Here is a 21,675-nt window from a genome sequence, read left to right on the forward strand (position 1 = left end):
TTTTTTTAAAGACCAAGGTGGGGGGGTGGGTTCGTTATGAGAGTGGGTTCATTACACGAGTGAATACGGTATTTCAGTTCCTATACGTAGTTTTCACGGGACGTCACAGGCAGATTCTTTGCACTAAGTAGCTCAATATCGCTGCTACCACGACTTTTTATCACAATAGAGAGAGTCAATGCAAGGGACATTCGGTGCCTGCGTTCTTTTGTGCTCTCCCCGCTTTCTTCTGTTTGATAGCCAAGCCAGGGCAACGTGAGGGGGCACTGGCACAATTGGATGTCGCCGTTTCTTGCTCCACACATTCATGGAGCGTTTCGGCCAGCTTGTACTCTAAGATGGCCACCACGGTGACATCACTGAAAACTATGTATGCTGTGCCCTGACCTAATGCAGTGTAGAAATGCAAGCTTCTGACCACATGCCTGCTCAACATAGCGTGGCATTTTCATATTCACTCTGTCCTGTCGCATGCACCCATGTGGCAAGCAAATGTGCTGTCAACGATGGACAAAATTTGGTTTTTTCTTGGTTTGTGGTAATCTGTGGAATTTACATCCATTGTAACTGCAAGATCTCACTGGCCAGAACTTCATTTCCACGGCAACGAATTCAAATAAAATGATCCACTTATAGTCATTTTAGTTTTTATTCACGTGCATACACAATGACGGAGTGATAGTTCAGTTTTGCTCGCTTGCTTCGTGGGTCTACCGAATTACAGTCACTTCATGGCAAAAGCAGGCGATTGATAAAGTGATGTGCAAGCACCAATTTTGTGCGCTTTTGTACTTGTCAATACAACTCGCCTCGCTGCTCTGTGAAGCCAGCAGAATTGGTTGCACTCTCCATGTCACGTCGGTGTCGGATGTCGATAGGCTTGGTCTGTAAAAATAGACTTCAAGGTCAAATTACCTTGACGTTTTCTGAGCTTCACATTTGGCCAGAGAAGTCTCATGCACAGGACATCTGGACGGAGTGAATTCAGCTTCGAAAATTGGTGCCAGTGCCACATCAATGTAACAGTTTGACTTGGTTTGAGTGGTAGTGGAATTGATGAATCATCTGAAACGCAGTTCAAAAGCACAAAAAAAGTGGTTATGCCAGCCTTGCATATAGACAAGTTGATAATGCACTGCGTGAAACATGACTTTGCTGAAAAATAAATCTCAAAATGAGAAAGCTGTGATGTATCCGGGTGTATTGCAAGCCAAAGGAATTCCGTTGGCAACCGAAGTTCTTTGCTGTAGACAGCACGTGTGGTCCATTATTTAAGGACCCCTAAGGCACGTTTAAAATATTGCACATCTGTATAAAAGGCTTATGCAAACATGCAAGAAAAGTTATTGTCCTGTTAGCAGCAGAGAATGTAGTGTCATGTCATGAAGAGGCTAAAATTGCGCACTCCTTTCTTTAACCATTAACTTGCACATCGATCAAATACATTAACGTTTATTACAAATGAGTAGTTAATGTTAACTTATTTGCAATATGCTTCTCAATGTCCATGTGCTTTGAGTTGTCGACGAATTCGCCCTCGCACTGTAAATTGGCTAGCTTCCTGGCTAGCTCAATCGGTGGAGCGACCGCCCAGGAAAGGTGTTGGTCTTTGGTTTGAACCCTGGTTGAGGACGAATTTTTTGGATACTAAGAAGCTTTTCTTTCTGAGATATCTGTAGGGGTTTTCTTGTGACTTTATGCTACGAAAAAATCTTGAAGTTCAGTGGTCAAAGGACCCTTTCAATTCTGAAATACACAAACTTCTCACAGATCTTGCCGTGGAATGTTTAGTTTCATTTATAAAGAATGTCTTTTCCTGTGGCATCTTTATCCAGAATTGAGCATTCTGCATTTATTGGAAACTTGACTCCAGAGGTTGATGACCTGGGCCTGTATTCAGCATTTCATTCAAGATTTCCATCAGTGAAAGCAGCAAAGGGTAAGTCATTGAGAAAGCATTGATAAATGTAGTAACACGCATTAGGTGTGCTTGAAGAATTCTTTTAATGGTCGACAGTTCTGAGTTATTCTGGGCTGCAATCACAAAAATGCCTTACTACTGGCAAATCGATAAATATATGTTGCTTGTGTGATTATAAAAAAAATTAAAGGTTATAAAAAATAAGCAAGTCTTGTATCAAAATCTTACATGAGACAGCGATGTGTAGAAGGTCCAAAAGGCTGAACATCGACAGAATGAAGTCTATTTATAAGAGGTGGCACATAATATACTTAGAGAAAGTGCGCACATTGCACTGAAAACCCCACTGCAGACCGCTATGGCTACATGGCGTTGTACTGATGCCAACAACGAATTGCAAAGGGCTAAAGGTGACAGTTAACATTAAAGGGGCACTAAAGACAACTATCAAGTAGACGTTGATTGTTGAAATAGCAGTCCAGAAACCTCGTAGTGTTACTTTTGTGCCAAGCAGGGCTCATTTTGAAATAAAATAGCGTTTTAGTGGTCCACATCGGGTTAGCGCACTTAAATTTACCCGCCTCAAGAAGTGGACCGTCTCACGTCACTGTTGCCGTGAACAACATTGCCCGGCTGTATTGTGTAGCGCACTAGTAGCAGCAGAATGAAAGCAGGGGGAGCCACAGGAGCAACAACGGCCATTGATCAATTTCCTGCCATTGGCTCTGCCATTGCTGGAGATGGCAGACGTGTTTTGGTTCAATTTGGTCCTGCTAGATGGCACAACCTGTCCAGTTTAAGTACGCGAAAATTGAATTTTCTAACCACTCTCGCCTTGTTAAACACCACCTATTGATCGAACCATTCACGCCATTCCCCATGGTAATGTCCGGCTGTTCTTTTTTTTTCATTAATCAAACATAAACGAACGAGCAGCATTTATAGTGTTTCTTGATGCATAGAAGGCTCTTGATTTAGTGTAGCCAGATCGATTAATAGTGATTAATTGTAGGCGGTTCGTCTGACGTCATCGGGATCATTTTAGGAATGTCCCACTGGGGCGCGTGTATTCTTGTCCATTTAACTTAATTTCTCGGTAAGTAGGGCATTGCTGTTCATAATAGTGTCATTTTAGATGTCATACATGGAGCTTTCCTTCTGACGTAAATTATTTTACTTTAGTGTCCCTTTAATGATGGTTAATTATACCATTATTATCTATGTGTTTGTTTGCCAAAGACTGCTTCATGGGCATGTAATGCTTGTTTTTAACTAATTGACACAATTGTAGCTGTAGGCCAATATTTAATGGAGGTTCGTAGTGTAAAAGCAGTTCGCTTGTGCACTCATGAAAATTGCTATTTAGCTTTCCAGAATTGTTGATGCGAGTTTTGTCATTCACTATATATTGTGTGTGACACCTGTGTAGACTGTGTGTGTGTGTGTATATGAGCCAGAGTTCTTTTTTTTTTTTTTTTTACATTTGATGCCCTGCTAACTTCTGTGAAAAAATAAATGCTCATTACAGCACGCTTGACGCAACCCTGGATTCGACATCTGCTGATAGTAAGCACCTTGATCGTTGTAAATCGTGTAATTTTTCTCGTTATGTTTGGTTACCGCTGCAAGAGCTGCTCATACTATTTCGTTGAAGCTGTTCTGCACATGTGCTTACTAATGCCAATTGATTGTGGCGGCTTCAGGTGTCGTCGTGACGGGATGACTGTGGACGCTGAAGACATGTATGCCATTCAACATTCAGTACTTTTTTTCGTGGGAATTTCAATGGCTGTGAAGCCTCGCGTCTGTGCCATTTTCTTTCTTTCTCCATGGGCAGTTACCATCAAGGTGGAACCTTACACATTCACAGAAGGAGGGGGGGGGGGAGGCATTTAGAGGCTGCAAAATGTTAAATGGTATGTTGGCCGGGTATGTTGGTCTAGCAGCAAGAGTAAAAAAACCTTGCAACATTGAGGTACTGTGACTGTATCACCATGCTGTCTGAGTGTGGCCTGTTTACAAATGGCCAAATAGGATTCCATTCCGTGACACGCTGCATTTGATAGTGGAGCGTTAATATTCGAATTCCTGCATGGGAAAGCTAATGTGGCATTAAACCATTAAATTGAATGTATAAGTGTTGTGGCTTAAGCGAGTTGGTTATCCTTGAACTTAGTTTGTGTTAGCACAACACATATGGAGATGAAAAGGGAAAAACGACTAAGAAAGGTAGAAAGGTAGGTGCTAAACTTCCCTAAATGTTTAGCTGGAACAGTTGGAAGTTTAGCACCTGCCTTTAGATGTCTTTGTCGTTTTTCCCTTTTCATTTCCATATGTCCCGCTCTAACACAAGCTAAGTTCATGAATTTATAGTTTTTCCTTTCTCTAGTCTTTTTTTTTTTATTGTTGAAAGCTCAAAGCTTTTAACGTAGAACTTGAATTAACTTGACGATCTCCCAAAGTTGCACAGTTAAACCAGATGATTAAGAGAATATAGTGATAGCTGGCTGTTGTTGTTAGATTCGATACTTGCCAGGTGTCCACCTAGTAGTGCTTTAGAACTTGCGCAGATATATCACCCGATTCCTGATCAGTGGTATTCATGCTCCTCTGAACACGAATGCCATGGAATGGTATCTAGTGTGTGTCACCATAACGAAGATTTGCAGCGTCGTACCTCTACTAATAGAATCGGATACCTTTATCTCCAATAATTGCAACCATTCCTCCTTCCTTCTAGCATTGACATTGTTTTGATCCCAAAATGTGATTGTGGGGTGGGAACTGTACCCCTGCAAGGGGCGTGAGAGCACCTTCACCCCCCCCCCCTCCATTGTGTAGTTTGTTTGAGGCTTCCACCTTTTGATGGTCAGGCCCCTGGAGAAGCAGTGAGTGTGAGTGGGTGAGAGCTTCTCTCTGTGGCCGGTGTGGTCCGGGCGCGGTGTGTTGTTTCAGTGGTGCTGGACGAGAGTGGCAAGAGTCGGGGCTATGGCTTTGTGCGCTTCGGCGACCAAGAGGAGCACCAGCAGGCCCTTGAGGTCATGAACGGCTTCGAGGGGCTGGGCGGCAAGGCATTGCGCGTTAGCAGTGCCACCCCCAAAAGGTAGCCACCAGCCCTCACACACGCACCTTTGCTCCTTCTCTTGCGTGGATTGGGGTTTCTCGCATCATCATTATCATCCTCCTCATCATCATGTTGTCCCACTTACACAATGCTCAAGTCTGCAACATAGTCGGCGCATGCATAAGTGGAAATGAGAATGGAAACTGTAAGATGATGTTGCAGATGTGTGCCAAACAATTTTCATGCCATGGCTCTTGGTCACTGTGTATACTGCCTCTTTAAAATGGCTGGAGGAAAGATGAAAAGTGTAGCACTGCTTGCACTTGCGAGAAATTCACGTGTGGGATTGGCACACACTAATGTGTTAGAATGATAATGTAAAATGAATAAGTAGGGGGATGGGGTCACACTGAAACATTGCATGCACTGGCAAACTTGAAATTAAAGATGTTTACTTTTTTTGCTTATGTTAATGGGGAAATGCCATCACGCTGAACATAATATAGTGGCTGTGAAAATTGACTGCTCAACAAGTTACTTATTGCATTACACTTGACCTGAACTGTGATGACACAGAAAATTTTCAGTTTCATGTCATGAGTCAAATACAATTTTTCAGAAGAGCATTAATGGTTGATAGAGATAAAAAAGAATTAAGCTAGGTAATTTACACAAAATACAGAGTATAGGTATTTTGTCACTGGTAGTGTGTCAGACTATAAGAAAAGTTAAGCATTTCGATGAAAAAGGGGTGGGAGGGAAACAGTCAATGCTAGCTGAGCTTAGTGTGTTGGGATAAGAATCCTGACATGCTTGCCATGAAGTTGGTTTGCACGAGAGAGGTGGGCCCATTTGACATTGCTAAAGAAAGCTTTTGAAATTCAGTAGATATTGAATAAGCTAATGGTAACAATAGTGTAGCATTTTTCTTACTCATTTTGAATCAAGCGTATGGGTGTGTGTAGTGTGGTGGTGTCATGGCCTCATCACGGAAGCCTAAAAGGGACACACAACAAAAATCAGGAAACAATGTTCAATACATTGAAATTCCACGTAGAAGACATCGATGTTCTGGTAAACGAAGTTCATTTCACGTAATTTTACAGTTGGCTGTATTTTTGGAGGGTTGTCGGTGTGCAGCAAGCTGCGATGAGTTTACGATGGCTGACGCAGGATGCGCCTTTTACTGTCCTGCTACACTCCTCTCTCCTTTACATCTACTCTCCCCTTCCACAAAAGCAATGAGACCTCCTCATAAAGGGCTTACTTAATCCCACCCAGGAAGTCATTGTTTGCAGCCAGTGCAATTGGTAATGGTTCTAGGAACGGTAGTGGATGCTGGCATCGGCTGGCATTGTTGGCTTATCCGATTCGGGTGGATGAAATATGACCAAAGGTCACCTTTTCTACCCTCGGCAACAACTTATTCGGACATAGGAGTGAAGGCTATGGAGACAAGGCTTGTGCACATTCGTGTTGCTCTGCAAGTATATAGTACTGCAGTTTGAGGCTGATTTTGGTTTTGCTTGCACAGATTAACGCACTTACAAAATTATATACATGGAATTGTGAATTGGAGAAACACTTCATTGGTTTGACCAATTTCGGGCGCAGTTCTTTCAGTAAGGCTGAAAGTCTTGGCGGTGAGGATTGTGTTCGGTAACCCTTGAAAAGAGAACAGCATCCATTCCTTATCTGTGCAATAGTTATACTAAGTGGTGGTTTGGACTGCAGCTGGAAACTGGTGCCTAAATAGTTCCTCCTGCGGGATACGGCTCTCGTGCAGCTAATGCACCTAGCGGACTCATTCCCCTTCTGTTGTTCTCCCATCCAATTAATGTGTTTAAGGTTGTCACGTATGGCATTTGAGTTGTCAGAGTGCATTTCGGTAATGCATAACAAGTCATTGGTTCTCTTTAGTGTCCCTTTAACGTATTCTGTCACTTTGCCCTCTTGTTGTATAAAAGCCTGCTTCCATTATTATTTCTCGCTTATTAGTGCTCGCCTCACTTGTGCATTGACAGTACTTCTTTTTTTGTGTAAACAATAAGAATTGTATTTCTTTGTTTTTCTGCTGTGGTCTTTCGTGCTGTGGTTATTTTAGTTGGAGACATTCTTTAGAGATTTGTAAATACTATAGAAGAACCTGTTCTTTGGCTGTTTGGGGCTTAAGCATGGTGAACATGTCTTTCCTGGCTACCGTCATTACTGTTTTTATTTTTTAACCTTTGGAAGCTTGCTTTCTTAGTTAAATTTTTGAACATGGGCTTGTTAATTATTCACTTGATAACACTGAAGAAGAAGAAGGGGCGATTAGGTTCATATGTGCAGCTAATATGCACGGTTAAAAAAAGAGAGAATGAGTGTTTTTGTGCATTTGCCTTAGACGAAAAGCCATCTGTCTGGCTTAGCTGTTTTACTGCGAGCTTTTATATTATGCTAACACTGCTTGTTAAATTGTTTAATATTTACATGATCGCTGCAAAAATGAAGTGAGTGCTCAAATGGTCATGTGACTACTTCTGCTACACACGAGGTTTGCTCTTGCACTGAAATGATTACAGTTGCCCTTCTGGCACTCTAAGCAGCAATACAGAGTAATATTTTTTTTGTCGTTCCTATAGGGAAAATACTGTCATCTTGTATGAATATGCATGAATACTATCTCGCCTTCTTCGTGCACAAAATGCCTTCTTCGTGCAAGCCTTCTTCGGTGGAGATTGGACAGCCACACTAACAGACATTTATAGACAGTGGGTTTTCTCGAAATACTACTTTATGAATGATATGTCATCATTGGGGTTTATCCTTGAGATCAACTGGCAATTTTCAAGGTTTTGCTATTTTTCTTGTATGTTTTGCTAGCAAAAGCAACGTCCCTACCACCGTGAGCATGGCTACTCCACCAGGTCAGCAGACGTATCAGCAGTACTATGGTAACTACGGCTACAACTACCAGAACTACTACAACCCCTGGCAGGGCTACCAGCAGTACTACGCTGGATACCAGGGCTATCAGGGCTACCCAGGCTACTATGGACAGCAGCCAGAGTATCCGCAGCACACTGATGCATCAGCTGTCGCTGTGAGACTTTATTTTTTTTACTTTACAGCAGACCTATTGCGCTGAGATTACTCGGGTTTCGTAGATGGAAAATTGTCAACCTTGTGAACTTGCACGCACACAATTGTCGCCTAAGCCCTCTGTACACATAGTTGACACGATCAACTGAAAGGCAGTGGGAGCTGCACAATATCGGTGGCAAATGCATGCTATTGCAATTGCAAGTTTCGCCAAATGCTTTTTTTTTTTTTTTCATTTGGGAAGTTCATTTTTCATTTCACCACTGCTAGTCGCCGGTGTGCACCAGCCTTAAGGCAGTGTACTCTCACAATTGCTTTTCCTCATATTCATTAATGATCTTCCGCAACATGTCTCTTCTTGCATCAGGGTATTCGCTGATGACTGCATTATTTACCGTCCAATCAAGAACAGTGAAGACCACCTGTTGCTCCAAAATGACCTTGACATAATTAATGGTTGGTGTAGTACATGGATCATGACTCTAAATGTATCAAAGTGCAAAGTAATGTCGTCCACACGTAAACCTAGTAGATCCGAATTTTCGTACTGCATTAATCAGTCCATTCTATCGATGCAACGCATATTGGTACTTGAGTGTTATAGTGACACCTAATCTATCGTGGCCCAACCACATTAGGGCAATAGTTGCCAATGCTGCCAGATCACTAGATTTCATGAGAAGTAATTTGAAAGCTGCAGCTTCAAGCATTTGCAAATTATCTTTCTTGACCCTGGTTTGCCCTCAACTAGAATATGCCTGTTTCATTCGGTCTCCCCATCAAAAATAATTAATTGATACATTGGGAAGAATTCAGAATAGCGCAAGCTGCTTCATTGTCAATAACTACAGTCCCCATTTCAATATATCGCATATAAAGCAGGAACTTTCACTTCCATGCTTGAACATTAGTCGGGTAATTGCCTTGCTGCCATTCTTTCATGAAATTACCCACTTCTCCCAATGACCGTTAGTGGTCTGCAAAAACCATATCTCGCCTCACGTAGACTACACAATCATTTTAGTTATTCTCGTATGTACGGCTCAACAAACGCGTTCAATAAGTCAGTGCTCCCATGTGCCATTCTCTTCTGGAATACACTCAAACCTCAATATAGCGAGCATGGGTATAACAAAATGTTGCTTATAGCGAAGTAAATGAAGAAGCCTTGCAATAGATACAATGTTAGGAGTAACCTCTATAACGAATTATTGGATATAACAAACCTATTTTCTGGCGAAGTGCAAAAATGTTATACTGAGGTTTGAGTGTAGTTTGCCTGACCACAGTGCTGCTGTGACAAACTGTGATACATTCCATCATATGTTATCGCGCCACTTCACAAACTTGAGCGAGTAGATGCCTCATCATAGCACAAAGATCAATTTGCCACTTGTCTTTAAGGATGTCACAGCTGTGTACGTGAAGACTGTGCCTTGTAACCATTCCCCTTGTTGTATGCAAAAAACACACCCTTTTGTTTACTGTTCATGTCACAGCTGTGTACGTGAAGACTGTGCTTTGTAACCATTCCCTTTGTTGTGTGCAAAAAACGCACCCTTTTGTTTACTGTTCCTGTGCTTGTGTCTTTTTGTACATTGTACATATTGAACTGTAATGCTTTCTATGATTATTTTGGGGCGTTAAACCCCACATATCAATCATGTGATGCTTTCTATTTAACCTATTATTTTGAAATTGTTTCTATTCTTTTGTATTTTTTTAGAATTTGATATGCTATGTACATATGTTTTGTGCATTGCCCCCTTACTGAATGCCCTCCTCGGGGCCTGTAAGATACCTTGAAATAAATATATAAATTTGATTTATTTACCAGAAGGTCCCAGTATCGGGAATCGCATCAGAACTTGGACAATGCATTATTATGAATTGTTCAGGTTGCAAAAAAATATAAATTGGCAAAGTTGCAGCAATTTTTCGTACGCTGCTTTTGGTTGTCATTCTAGAAGTAACATATTAATGCATTAGAAGCAAGTTATTTTTGCCTCAGGCATAGTAAGGTGGTGTCCTTGTGCAGCACACTGGTTACGAGGATACCGCGAATTCTGCTGCTGCTACTGCTGTAGCAGTGCCCCACGGCCCGAACCCACCTTTGCCCCAAGCGGCGCCACCTCCAGCACCAGAGTCGGACAATGAAGTCGAAGGTGAGCTCTTTGTTTATAACTTTAGTACAGTGGAATTGTATGTGTCAGATCATAGTTTAGAGTTTGCGTCATTCATTCACTTTTTTTGCTCCTGCTATTGTCAGATGGATGTTTATTATTACAATCATCGAGCTAGTTATCTAGCAAGTAATTTTAGGTAGATGTTGAGCAAAGTTCAGTTTAATGGTGTGATTTCTAGGAAGGTGTGATTTCTAGCTGCTTTCAGGAAGTTTTCTGCTGTTGAAACTTGTCATAATGAGGAAACTTTGGTGGCTCAGGTAGCTGCAGCACTTTGTCTACCGTATTTACTCGCGTAATGAGCGCAATTTTTTCTCAAAAAATCGGAGCAAAGTTGGGGGGTGCATTTACTACGCGGGGTAAATTTTATGAAAACTTTTTCGAGAGAAGGAAAAAATGCGGTAATGCAAAAAAAAAAAAAGTTAGGTCGCTTAGTCTTTTGCAATTTACATATGCATACACTGTCTGCAAACAGTTTCTTTGATGCACTTTACTAATCTTCTGTGGTTGATGGCGTTATCTTCTGCAAGCTGTCCCCGGGCCGCCAGCTCACGCCATAAAATTGCAACTATCTTTTCTTGCAACCATTTAACTGCAACAGTGGTATCTGCTTGTGATCTTGATGGGCGCCCAAAGGCGTGCACTCACAGGGGACGGGAAATGAACGGACAGTTATAGTGAAGAAAAAAGAAAGTAGGCTTTCTTTTTTTAAAGAAGGGGGGGGAGGGCAGGAAGCGACCGACGTCGGCGCGGGTGGCTGCTGTCTCTTCACGCGCACCGCTTGCGAACCCCGCTGTGACGGCGCGCACAGTTGGGTGTGCATTTATTATGCGAGTGCATTCATTACACGAGTAAATATGGTATAGCATGCAAAACTAAAATTGAAAGAAGCAAGCAAAACCAGCACTGAAATTCATTACTGGTACCATATATGCATTGCAAGTGTCAGCTGGTGCAAATTTCATTTGCTGACACACGCTTGTGCTAGGCTGTCACACTGCTCTCATTCTTTCGGGAATGCATCCAAAATGTGAAACAGTTTAATTAGCCCCTAGACGAGCTTCAATATGTTTTTGTGATTTCAAGTGAACATGTGCATTGTGCTCATAGTACTGTCACTGTCAACAGTGCCTGATGCAGCAGTGCTGTGAGCCCTGGGCGCGTCACAAAATAAAAATCCCCTCCTCTTCTGTGGTCCTTTCGCTATGTTCAGAGTTGATCGCCACGCATATCTTATCGCATCAGTCTCTGCAAAAGCCTCTTATTCTGCCCTGAGGTACGCGCACTACCTTTTTCTCCGTCTTGCACAACGAGGATTCAATTTTGTTCCGGAGGAAAGACTAGTCAACAAATGGAGCGTAGCAAAGGAACGCACGAAAAAAAGTGAGGGCTGCCTTTGGATTAACTGTATGTAACTCCGCCATCATGGCACCGTTTCTAAAACTTCTCGTCGCTACATGTTTGCTGCAAACCCGTGCACAGCTACAACACCACATCTAACTTCCGTCCTCTGGGTGGTTCGGTGCCCTTAAATGTAGAATTCAGTAACGTATAATGCTCTAGGGTTGGGGAGGAAAAAGTAAGGAAGGGGGAATATTTGCATGTATTCAACCCCCTCTTATGGATTTCTGGTGCCAACAGTGGTGTAAATCACATTGCTTAAGTTCCACTGGTTATGGCATCTGCTCATATTGGTCATGCCGTGTATTTCGTGTACGAGTATTTGACCACTCCAAGCAAACTGCTCTAATAGGTAACTGATTGCCCTGATGGCAGTACTAATTGTGCTCCTTCTCTCCTCCAGACCACGACATGGGCATGCCCGACGTGGAGGCCTGCAACAAACTACTCCTGGCTCGTTCGGAGGTAATGCACCATAAGCAGTCTTATATATGATGTATATTATTATTCGAACTCATCAGCATTTTTTTAAAGTCAGTCATGGCCGGGGAGCTATTCTCGGTGTATCTACTGCGTGGACATATTCACTGTGGCAGAGAGCATTCAGTTACTCAAAAAAAAAAAAAAAAAAAAAAAAGCGGTCAGCCGTAATGTCAAGCACTCTAGACCATGTTGATGCATCAAACCTGCCAGCACATTCTCAGCGTAAAGAGAAAAAGTGGACAAAATTTGCAGTAACAGGGCTCTTAAACAAACTTGACGAGTCTGGAGTTTCATATGAACGTGTTCAGTTGCTTGAGAGATGCAGGAAATGTGTACCAACCTACTGGGTGCGCATGGTGGGGGGCTGCATTAAACCTTATTCAAAGGCTAACGTGATTACAATTCATGCATGGCCTCCGAGATGCGGGGAACGATTGGGAAATGATTGCTTTCGAGATGTGTGTCACAAAGCAGATCTCTGCAGCCACCTTTCATTTCGGTGTAACGCATTACGTCTTTCTAATTTCTGTTGAGAGTTGTGAAAGCTTTGCGACGTTAAGGTGACATTGGTAAAGAGGACCGGAAATCGGAGGCGTGCTGCTCGCCTAGCTCCAGCCAATCAGTGAAGGCTGAAGTGAAAATCCACAAGGCGGCTTTCGAATAGCGCAAAATGACGGAAAAAAATCGATTTTTTGAAACTTATATTTTCACTTTCTGGAACCCTTTTTCTATACGATTGAAAGAAATTTACCCTGAAAATCACATTGAAGTGCTTCAAAAATTTTTACTGTCCGCAGTGGTAAAAATCATTGTGGAAGTCGCAAAGAAATGACTATTTAAAAAAATTATAACTCCACAATGGCACGGCCGGCAGCCGGCTTCTTGAGCTCGTCTGAAAGAGCATTTCTCAACGCTGAAACTCTCCACTTCAGCTGGCTGTTCCATTAAGAAAGAAGCGCACATAAAGTGAATACTTGAGGGTTGTTCTGAGGCATCCGATTGGCTGCGGCTGCCTCGTTGCCCCAGCTCACCTGGCCATTGGTCCGATGGTGGTTTTAGGAGATCCTCGTATGCTGCTCGTGCATCGTGAGGTCATGGCTGTCGAAAAATGGGTGTCTTCGCCCCAGCTCACCTGGCCATTGGTCCGATGCTGGTTTTAGGAGATCCTCGTATGCTGCTCGTGCATCGTGAGGTCATGGCTGTCGAAAAATCGGCGTCTTCGTGGCATGATCGGGGCTCGACAATCGCTTAGAATATAATTGAGCTTTAGTTGGGAGCTGCAAGCGGATGTGCAGTCAGATTATGATGGCGTGCCACGCTTTTGGACCGCGGTCTGATGTTTGGCGTTGTCACTAGGCCTACTCTGCTGATGGCGATACAAACCTCGAACTTTGCTGGCAAAAAGAACTAGCTAGTGCACCTGCGACAGCATGCTTCTTCCAAGGAATGAGGGGCATCGCTCGCCATATCTTTTCTGTCGCAATGAACCCTTCTCTATAAATAATTATTAATTGATTATTTTTAATCAAGAAGCAAGACTTAATTACACTAATGAGAGCATGAACATAAAGAAGATGTGTAATTGCAAGATATAGAAACAAAAAGTCACAATTTCAGGTCTTCTATAGAAGTGAAAAGAAGGTGAAACTGTAACGGCAGATTTCTCAATACTGAAATGCGAAGGGAAAAAGCATCAAAAGCTAACCAAAGCAAGCATCAAATCAAGAACTGCTGTGGTCTTAATGCAATTTAAAAGATAAGTTCAGGCAAGGTGAAACTTCTTGAGCTGTTTTATCGAAAGTGCCTTTCTGCATGCCTTTCGGGTTTATGGGCCTATCTTGACTTTTTTGTCATGTTTTTAACGTGACGTTCCTGTCCTAGTTTGAGTCTTAAATTTTTGATATTACTAGTTGTTCATCTCTGGAGCGTGCCTAATGTGAAGGTAGCAAAAAGAATCGCAATTAATAAGCAGGCATATTGTCACGTCGCTCCAGGGGGTGTCGGCAAGACGTCTGAGCAACAGGGCTCTAACCAAACGCGTCGGTTGGGCTTGCTTGCCAGAGCAGGGGGGGGCCCACGCGCACTTCTTTCTTCTCTGTGGTGTGAGCCTTCACCTTGGCATACGACCCACTACTAGAAGTAGGTGGCAATATTCCTCCTCAACGAAAAAAGAAAGAGCATCGTCCCGATGCTGTAAAGTTATTGAAAAAAAAAAAACAAAACGAGGTAGCTTAAACAATGAAAAAGGGCACCAATAATCAAATGTTATACGCGATAAGTTCACCAATGATGAGGCAATTGTCGGAGCACAAATAAAAAAACACAGGAAAAGTGGTCTTTTAGGAACGCGCAGAATAAGGCTTCATGCGCACCACGTGAACTATGTCAGAGGTCGGTTGTTTTAGTTGTACCCATCGTGACGACGTAGCGTCCGGAACCACTTCGTAGTTTACGTCGCTCACACGGCGTAATACTTTATACGGACCAAAGTATCTGCTCAACTCTTGGAGAGGCCACGGCGTCGAACAGGGGTCCAAACCCAAACTTGGTCTCCCGGACTAAGATACGTCATTGTGACGCATATTGTAACGTCGTGCATCAACCTGTTGCTGCTGACCAATGTGTAGCCAAGCGAGCTGGCGAGTTTCCTCGGCACGCTCTGCAAATTCTTCTGCGTCAGTTGTTAATTCATCAGCGCCTTCACAAGGAAGCATCGCATCCAGCATCGTCTGAACTTCGCGGCTGTAGAGAAGGCGAAACGGTGTAAATCGGGTTGTTTCTTGAACGGCGGTGTTATAAGCAAACGTCACATAAGGCAAAATGCGATCCCATGTTTTGTGTTGGACGTCGATGTACATGGAGATCATGTTTGTGACTGTCTTATTTAGTCGCTCGGTTAAGCCGTTGCTCTGCGGATGGTAAGCAGTCGTCGTTCGATGCCTAGTGTTACTCAGTCGAAAAACTTCATCAATAAGCTGTGCAGTGAACGCTGTTCCTCTGTCGGTTATCACTGTAGATGGAGCACCGTGGCGCAGAACAATGTGGCACATGAAGAACTGTGCTACCTCAGAAGCCGTGGCTCGTGGTATCGCCTGTGTCTCAGCATAGCGGGTCAAATAGTCAGTTGCAACGATGACCCATTTGTTGCCGTCGGACGATAAAGGAAATGGGCCGAGAATGTCCATGCCGACTTGGTCAAATGGCTTGTGGGGTGGATCAATTGGCTGAAGTAATTCAGCCGGCTTGCTTGGTGGCAACTTTCGACGCTGGCATTCACGACAGCTTTTGACGTACTGCTTCACGCTTGCCGAAAGTCCGGGCCAGTAGTACGCCTCACTTACTCTGGCGAGCGTTCGCGAGTAACCTAGATGACCAGATGTGGGCTCGTCATGACACGCGGAGAGGACTTCGTCCTGCATGTCCTTCGGAACGACGAGGAGGTAAGCGCGGCTCGTAGAGCGGGCATTTTTTTTTTGTACAGGACATTATCTCGGAGGCAGAAAGACGTCACGACGCGAGATAGATGGCGAGGTATACGGCGCTATGACCCTCCAGATAGTCGATGAGCGGTCGAATCTCTTCATCTTCTCGCTGGCGTCTGCTCAAGTCAGATGAGCTAAGGGCGCTCAGGAAACCGTCATCGTCCTCTTCGTCGTGATTGACTAAAGGTATGGGTGCACACGACAGTGTATCAGCGTCTTCATGCTTACGTCCAGACTTATATACGATGGTAACATCAAATTCCTGTAGACGCAAGCTCCATCGGGCCAGTCGTCCAGAGGGATCACGAATGTTTACCAACCAGCAGAGGGCATGGTGGTCCGTCACCACTTTAAATGGACGACCATAGAGGTACGGGCGAAACTTGGTGATCGCCCACACTACTGCGAGACACTCTTTTTCTGTGGTCGTGTAATTCACCTCGGTACGGGACAGTGAGCGGCTGGCATAGGCTATGACTCGTTCTTTGCCGTGTTGATGCTGGACGAGCACTGCGCCGAGGCCGATGTTACTGGCGTCAGTGTGCACCTCTGTGTCAGCATCATCGTCAAAATGCGCAAGAACAGGGGCTGACTGCATCCGCTGTCGTAGCTCGGCAAAAGCAGCCTGTTGTTCGGTAGCCCATACAAACAATGTGTCGTCGCGTGTAAGGCGAGTCAAGGGTTCCGCTATCTTCGAAAACCCTCTAATAAATCGTCGATAGTAGGCGCACAAGCCCAGAAAGCGCCGAACAGTCTTTTTGTCTGTAGGATGCGGAAACCCGGCTACAGCGGCAAGTTTGTCGGGGTCGGGTCGTACTCCATTCGCATTGACTACACGGCCAAGGAATTCGAGCTCTTCTTAACCAAAGTGACACTTCTGCGGTTTGAGTGTAAGATCTGCTGATTGAATAGCCTGTAGCACACTCCTGAGGCGGTCAAGATGTTGCTGGAAGGTTTCAGAAAAAACGACAACATCATCAAGGTATACGAGACAAGTTTGCCACTTCAGACCAGTAAGCACAGTGTCCATCATTCGCTGGAAAGTTGCGGGCGCTGAGCACAAACCAAAAGGAAGGACTCGAAATTCATACAGGCCATCAGGGGTAACAAAAGCCGTTTTCTCGCAGTCTCGCTCGTCAACCTCAATCTGCCAGTACCCGCTTTTTAAATCCAAAGAGGAAAAATAGTGGGCGCGGCGTAATCTGTCTAACGAGTCGTCGATGCATGGCAACGGGTACACGTCCTTTTCAGTCACGCTGTTCAGCTTCCGGTAATCGACGCAAAAACGTAGCGTTCCGTCTTTCTTCTTGACTAGGACGACCGGTGAGGACCACGCACTGTTGGAAGGCTCGATGATGCCGTCGTCAAGCATTTCTCGAACTTGCGTACGAATGGCTTCTCATTCCTTCGCTGACACACGGTAAGGCTGTTGGTGTACTGGGCGGGCGTCGTCGTAAGTGACGATTCTGTGCCTAGTGATTGAAGTCTGGCGCACCTTAGAGGAAGCAGCGAAGCATGACTTGAATTCAAGCTAGTGTTTTCGCACTGCTGTCCGGTTTTCTGGTGTGAGGTTAGAATTAATATCGATATTGTTTAGAGACGTATCGGCGGCCTCCACTGCGTCCGACGAGAAGCAGATGGGAACGGTTCCTAATTCATCTGCAAATGCTAACGAAGTGCCACGCAAAAGGTGTCGGTGTTCGTTGCTGAAATTTGTAACGAGCAGTTGAGATCGGCCATCACGTAGCTGTATGATACTCCTAGCTACACAAACACCTTGAGTCAGCAGGTGTTCGAAATTACTTTCTGCAATTGCTTCACCATTTCGCAATCCACAGCATGTGACGTCGACAATAACACTGGCTCTTGGAGGAAGCGTTATACTTTCAGCAGAAACGCGAAGAACGTCGGCACGTTGTTGGTCGTCCTGCTTGTCGATTGCTCAGTCGGCTGAGAAGGTGATGCGATTCTCTTGAAGATCAATGACAGCTCCATACTCCTGCAGGAAGTCAACACCAAGAATAAGTTTCCTTGTGCTTTGTGAATAACATTCACAGAGCACAAGGAAACTTACTACAAAAGTATACCGTATTTACTCGATTCTACCGCGCTCTCGATTGTAACGCGCACCCGATTTCCACCGCAAAAAAAAAAGTAAGACATCAATTGCAACGCGCACCCATTTTTCTCGCTGGCCCGCACGATCACACCACTCGAAAAAACGACTCCTTTCGGGAGCGTCTTCCATTTAAATATGAGGTACGTGCGAAGCTTGTGCCCATCTGACGTGTAACAGAGCATTGCCATCACTGTAGTTTTACCGTGGACTGATGTCAGCACGCGAATTTGCTTCGCTCCCTTCTTCTCGACGGTTGTGGTGCCAGGCATGTCGAAGTAAAGAGGCGTCTGATCGGCATTCTCGATTTGCCCAAGCAGGTAGCCGTTGTTGCGCCGCAAGTTTAGGACGAACCTCTGAAAACTGTGAAGCTTTTCATCGTACTCCTCCGCAAAACTTTTCGCATATGCATGTTCCCCTTCGGAGGAAAAAGCCTTTCCTCTTCATAAAGTTAGTTAGCCAGCACCTGCTCGCTTTAAACTGGCTCCGCATTAGACCTTTTTCTAAGACTAATTGCATAGCCCGCACTTGGAGCAGTTCTGTCGTCACGGGCCACTGTGCCGCTCGCTGCTCAAGCACATACTCACCGAGCAGCTCTTCAGTTTGCGGAAACCGACCCTGCTGTGGTCCACAGAAGCCTTTGCGTGAAGCTTCGCTGTCGACAATCTTCTGCTTTTGTTTCCGCCGGTCCTGCACGCACGTTTCGGGAACTCCGAACGACCGCGATGCGGCCCGATTTCTGTCCGTTTCTGCACACGCGATGACTTTTCTTTTGAAAGCGGCATCATGGTGCACTCGAGTTTTGGGAGTCGGCCCTTCAACGCCGTCGATTCTAATGCACTACTAGATGATGAACTCCTCAGCACACGTACGAAGTGCCGCACATGGGAAACACACAGGCAGAAATGGCTGACGCGCCATGCCGACGCACATAGGGGGCGGCCATTTTGGATTGGCCGATGGCAATAGATTGACCGTAATTTTTTTGTTCGTACTCGATTCTAACGCGCATGCGATTTATGAACTCGCTTAACCGGAAAAAAGGTGCGCGTTAGATTTGAGTAGTTACGGTAACCGCAGACCCGAACTCTACTCATGCAGGTTCCAGGCGGAGCGACGGTGTGGCCACCAGCCGTTCGAATCACGGAGCCATGCCAGGGCGTGATTACCTTCTTTAGTAGTCTGGTCGTTTTCCCGCTTAGTATCGAATAGTCAGCCCCGGTATCAACTAAAGCACCTACTGCATAGCCGTCTATCAGCACCGGTATATCCAGAGAAAGCCGCACATATCGCTCAGTCGAATCTACACCCTTTACTGTTAGCGTCGATCGGAGGTCTTCAGCACGTCGACTGCCAGCAACCTCGCCTCCAAGGGTCGCTTGCGTTAGTTTTCCCGGCGGGGACTGGGGGACCGTGCGCCAGCATGGCGCTGTGGCGAAGATGAAAAGCGCCTCGGCGACGGTGAGCGCGGCTGCCGTCCAGAAGGCGGTGGCATGCGCTGTTGAGCCAGGTAGTCCTCAATGTCCCGGGGTCGCTGGCCATACCGAGGAGGCGGTGAATATACTGAAAAGCCGCGCAGCCCGAGGCGGCGGTATGGACAGTGGCGGTACAAATGGTCCGCTTCACCGCAGTGGAAGCACAAAGGTCAGCGATCAGGAGTGCGCCAAACATCAGATTTCCGAGGCGAAGCACGTCTGTCGTCAACGTAGTGTGCTGGTTGTTCCGTAAGATGCACAGGGCTGGCGTAAACGAGGGGTGGGGGCGTGCGTGTGTTCTCGTAGTACCGTAGAGGCTGCGCCGACTGAAGTGAAACCGTAGGAGGTGCTTGAACAAACAGCGGGGAAGAGGAAGCTGGGCGCTTCAAGGCTTCCGCATAGGTCGCACGGTGGTAGTCAGCCGGGGCGGGTGTGGCGTTATCCAGACTCACAGGGTCACGAAGGGCATGATGCAGCTCGTCCTTGACGATGCTTGCAATGGAACTCACCGTAGGTAGTGGTGGTGTGGCAGCCTTTTGCAGCTCCTTGCGTACTATAGAGTGGATAAGGTCGCGCAGACACTCGGTGTTGCTCCCAAAAGCCGTGAGAACTTGAGCAGTGGGCGTGTTCACTTGCCGCTCATACAGGGTGGATCGATGCTGAAGCATCTTTTCCATTGTGACGGCTTCGGACAAAAACTCGGCGACCGTGTTCGGAGGGCTCCGTACAAGGCCAGCGAAAAGCTGCTCCTTAACTCCCCGCATCAGGTGACGCACCTTCTTTTCTTCTGTCATACTCGGATCAGCCCGTCGGAACAGGCACGTCATATCTTCCACATAGGTCATGACAGTTTCATTGGGCATCTGGATGTGGGCCTGGATCGCTCGCTCCGCTTGTTCGTGGCGATCAGCACTTGTGTAAGTATCCAACAGCCGGCGGCGGAATTCGGGCCACGATGTCATCTGTTCCTCGTGATTCATGTACCAGGTACGTGCTCCATCCTCCAAATAGAAATACACACGCCGTAGTTTGGCGTCGTTCCAGTCGTTCAAAGCAGCCACGCGTTTGAAGTCGACCAACCAGTCCTCGACGTCTTCGAGCTCGGTGCCATGAAACGGTGTCGGAACCTGTGGACTTTCGAGGGTGTACCGAGTCACCGGGGGTTTTCCGTACCTGTTAAAGTGGTTTGAATGGACGTGCTCATCATACTGGGGTGAACTGTAGGGTCAGCTTGAGGTGGCAATCCCCTGATCCTGCAGCTTGTCCAATGAACGGGAGTGTTGACTCGCACTGGGCTTGTGGTGTCGCTTCCAGGACGGGCCTGAAACATCCGTGAGGGGCTACCCCGCACCTCCACCAATTGTCACGTCGCTCCAGGGGTGTCCGCAAGATTTATTGACGTCTGAGCAACAGGGCTCTAACCAAGCGCGTCGGTTGGGCTTGCTTGCCAGAGCAGGGGGGGGCCCCACGCGCACTTCTTTCTTCTCTGTGGTGTGAGCCTTCACCTTGGCATACGACCCACTACTAGAAGTAGGTGGCAATATCATGGTACTCAGCATGCATTTAGCTGTGCAGCAAATATTCAGGCATTGCACAAAGTGCTAAGAATTTCAAAAAGTACGAAAAATAATGAAAAGTTGTAAAGCTATCTCTCTGAAACATTTATGCCAACATCAGGGAGACATGCTGAATATTTGTGCCAATTTTGAATCAACATTTGTCAAGTGTTAAGAGAGTTAGCTTCCCTAAGCCCCCCCCCCCCCCCCCCCCGAGAGATAAAAAGGATCTGAATGCGTTTGTGTGTTCGCTTCTTTGTGATATTTGTTTTCAGCTTGGCTATGATTTTGATATTTATTAGCTGACCTGCATAAGAAGAAAACTCTTGTTAGCTTCCGTATAGTGTTACACTTCTGGGCATGTGTAGGGGTGCTTTCATTACAGTCATGCTGTCGAGCTTATCTCTGATGCAGTACTTTCATTTCATGCAGGACCTGTACTCTGCATTTGACAGCAGTCGGTGGTTGCCAACAGAAGGGCTGGACCCACCCTTGGTCTCTGTCAAGTGACATTTGAAATAAACATATTTGTGCTTGTCCATTGTGTTGCTGCTCATTTGTTACATAATTGTGTTTCTTGAAAACTTCTGTAGCATGCAAATTCTGTTTTGTACAAATTGCTGACCATATTGGGGAAATGTGACAACTTCAGTAGGATTGAGCACAAATGAATGGCAAATACAAAACGAGAGGCAAAAATAAAAAGAGAGAGTCTTAAACAGGACAGGCACTATACTTCCAAACATGTTCTGAAGTTTACATGTTTCACTATCATAAGTTCATTATTAGCGGAGAAAATCAAGGTTGAGGTTGCAGTTTTAAATTTTGTGCCAAAATTTCCACACGGGATGTCACTGATTTAAAAATGTACTTTTCGTATTTTGATCACATTGGATAGCGAAAATTTTCG

The 21,675-nt window shown here is 45.3% G+C and overlaps 1 protein-coding gene across 1 annotated transcript in view; it reads left to right on the top strand.

The window, feature by feature from the left end:
* LOC119163399 (tRNA selenocysteine 1-associated protein 1) overlaps nucleotides 1-21,306 on the top strand; it is a 29,213-nt gene extending 7,907 nt beyond the window's left edge. The window contains exons 5-10 of the mRNA XM_037415387.2: nucleotides 1,836-1,939; nucleotides 4,877-5,024; nucleotides 7,851-8,070; nucleotides 10,108-10,234; nucleotides 12,057-12,118; nucleotides 21,198-21,306. Of these exons, the coding sequence (XP_037271284.2) occupies nucleotides 1,836-1,939; nucleotides 4,877-5,024; nucleotides 7,851-8,070; nucleotides 10,108-10,234; nucleotides 12,057-12,118; nucleotides 21,198-21,275 (739 nt within the window). The 3' untranslated portion in view covers nucleotides 21,276-21,306. The remainder of the gene's footprint in view (nucleotides 1-1,835; nucleotides 1,940-4,876; nucleotides 5,025-7,850; nucleotides 8,071-10,107; nucleotides 10,235-12,056; nucleotides 12,119-21,197) is intronic.
* The last annotated feature ends 369 nt before the right edge of the window (nucleotides 21,307-21,675 follow it).

This window comes from Rhipicephalus microplus, chromosome 9 (genome assembly GCF_043290135.1).
Source record: "Rhipicephalus microplus isolate Deutch F79 chromosome 9, USDA_Rmic, whole genome shotgun sequence".
Classification (NCBI taxonomy): domain Eukaryota; kingdom Metazoa; phylum Arthropoda; class Arachnida; order Ixodida; family Ixodidae; genus Rhipicephalus; species Rhipicephalus microplus.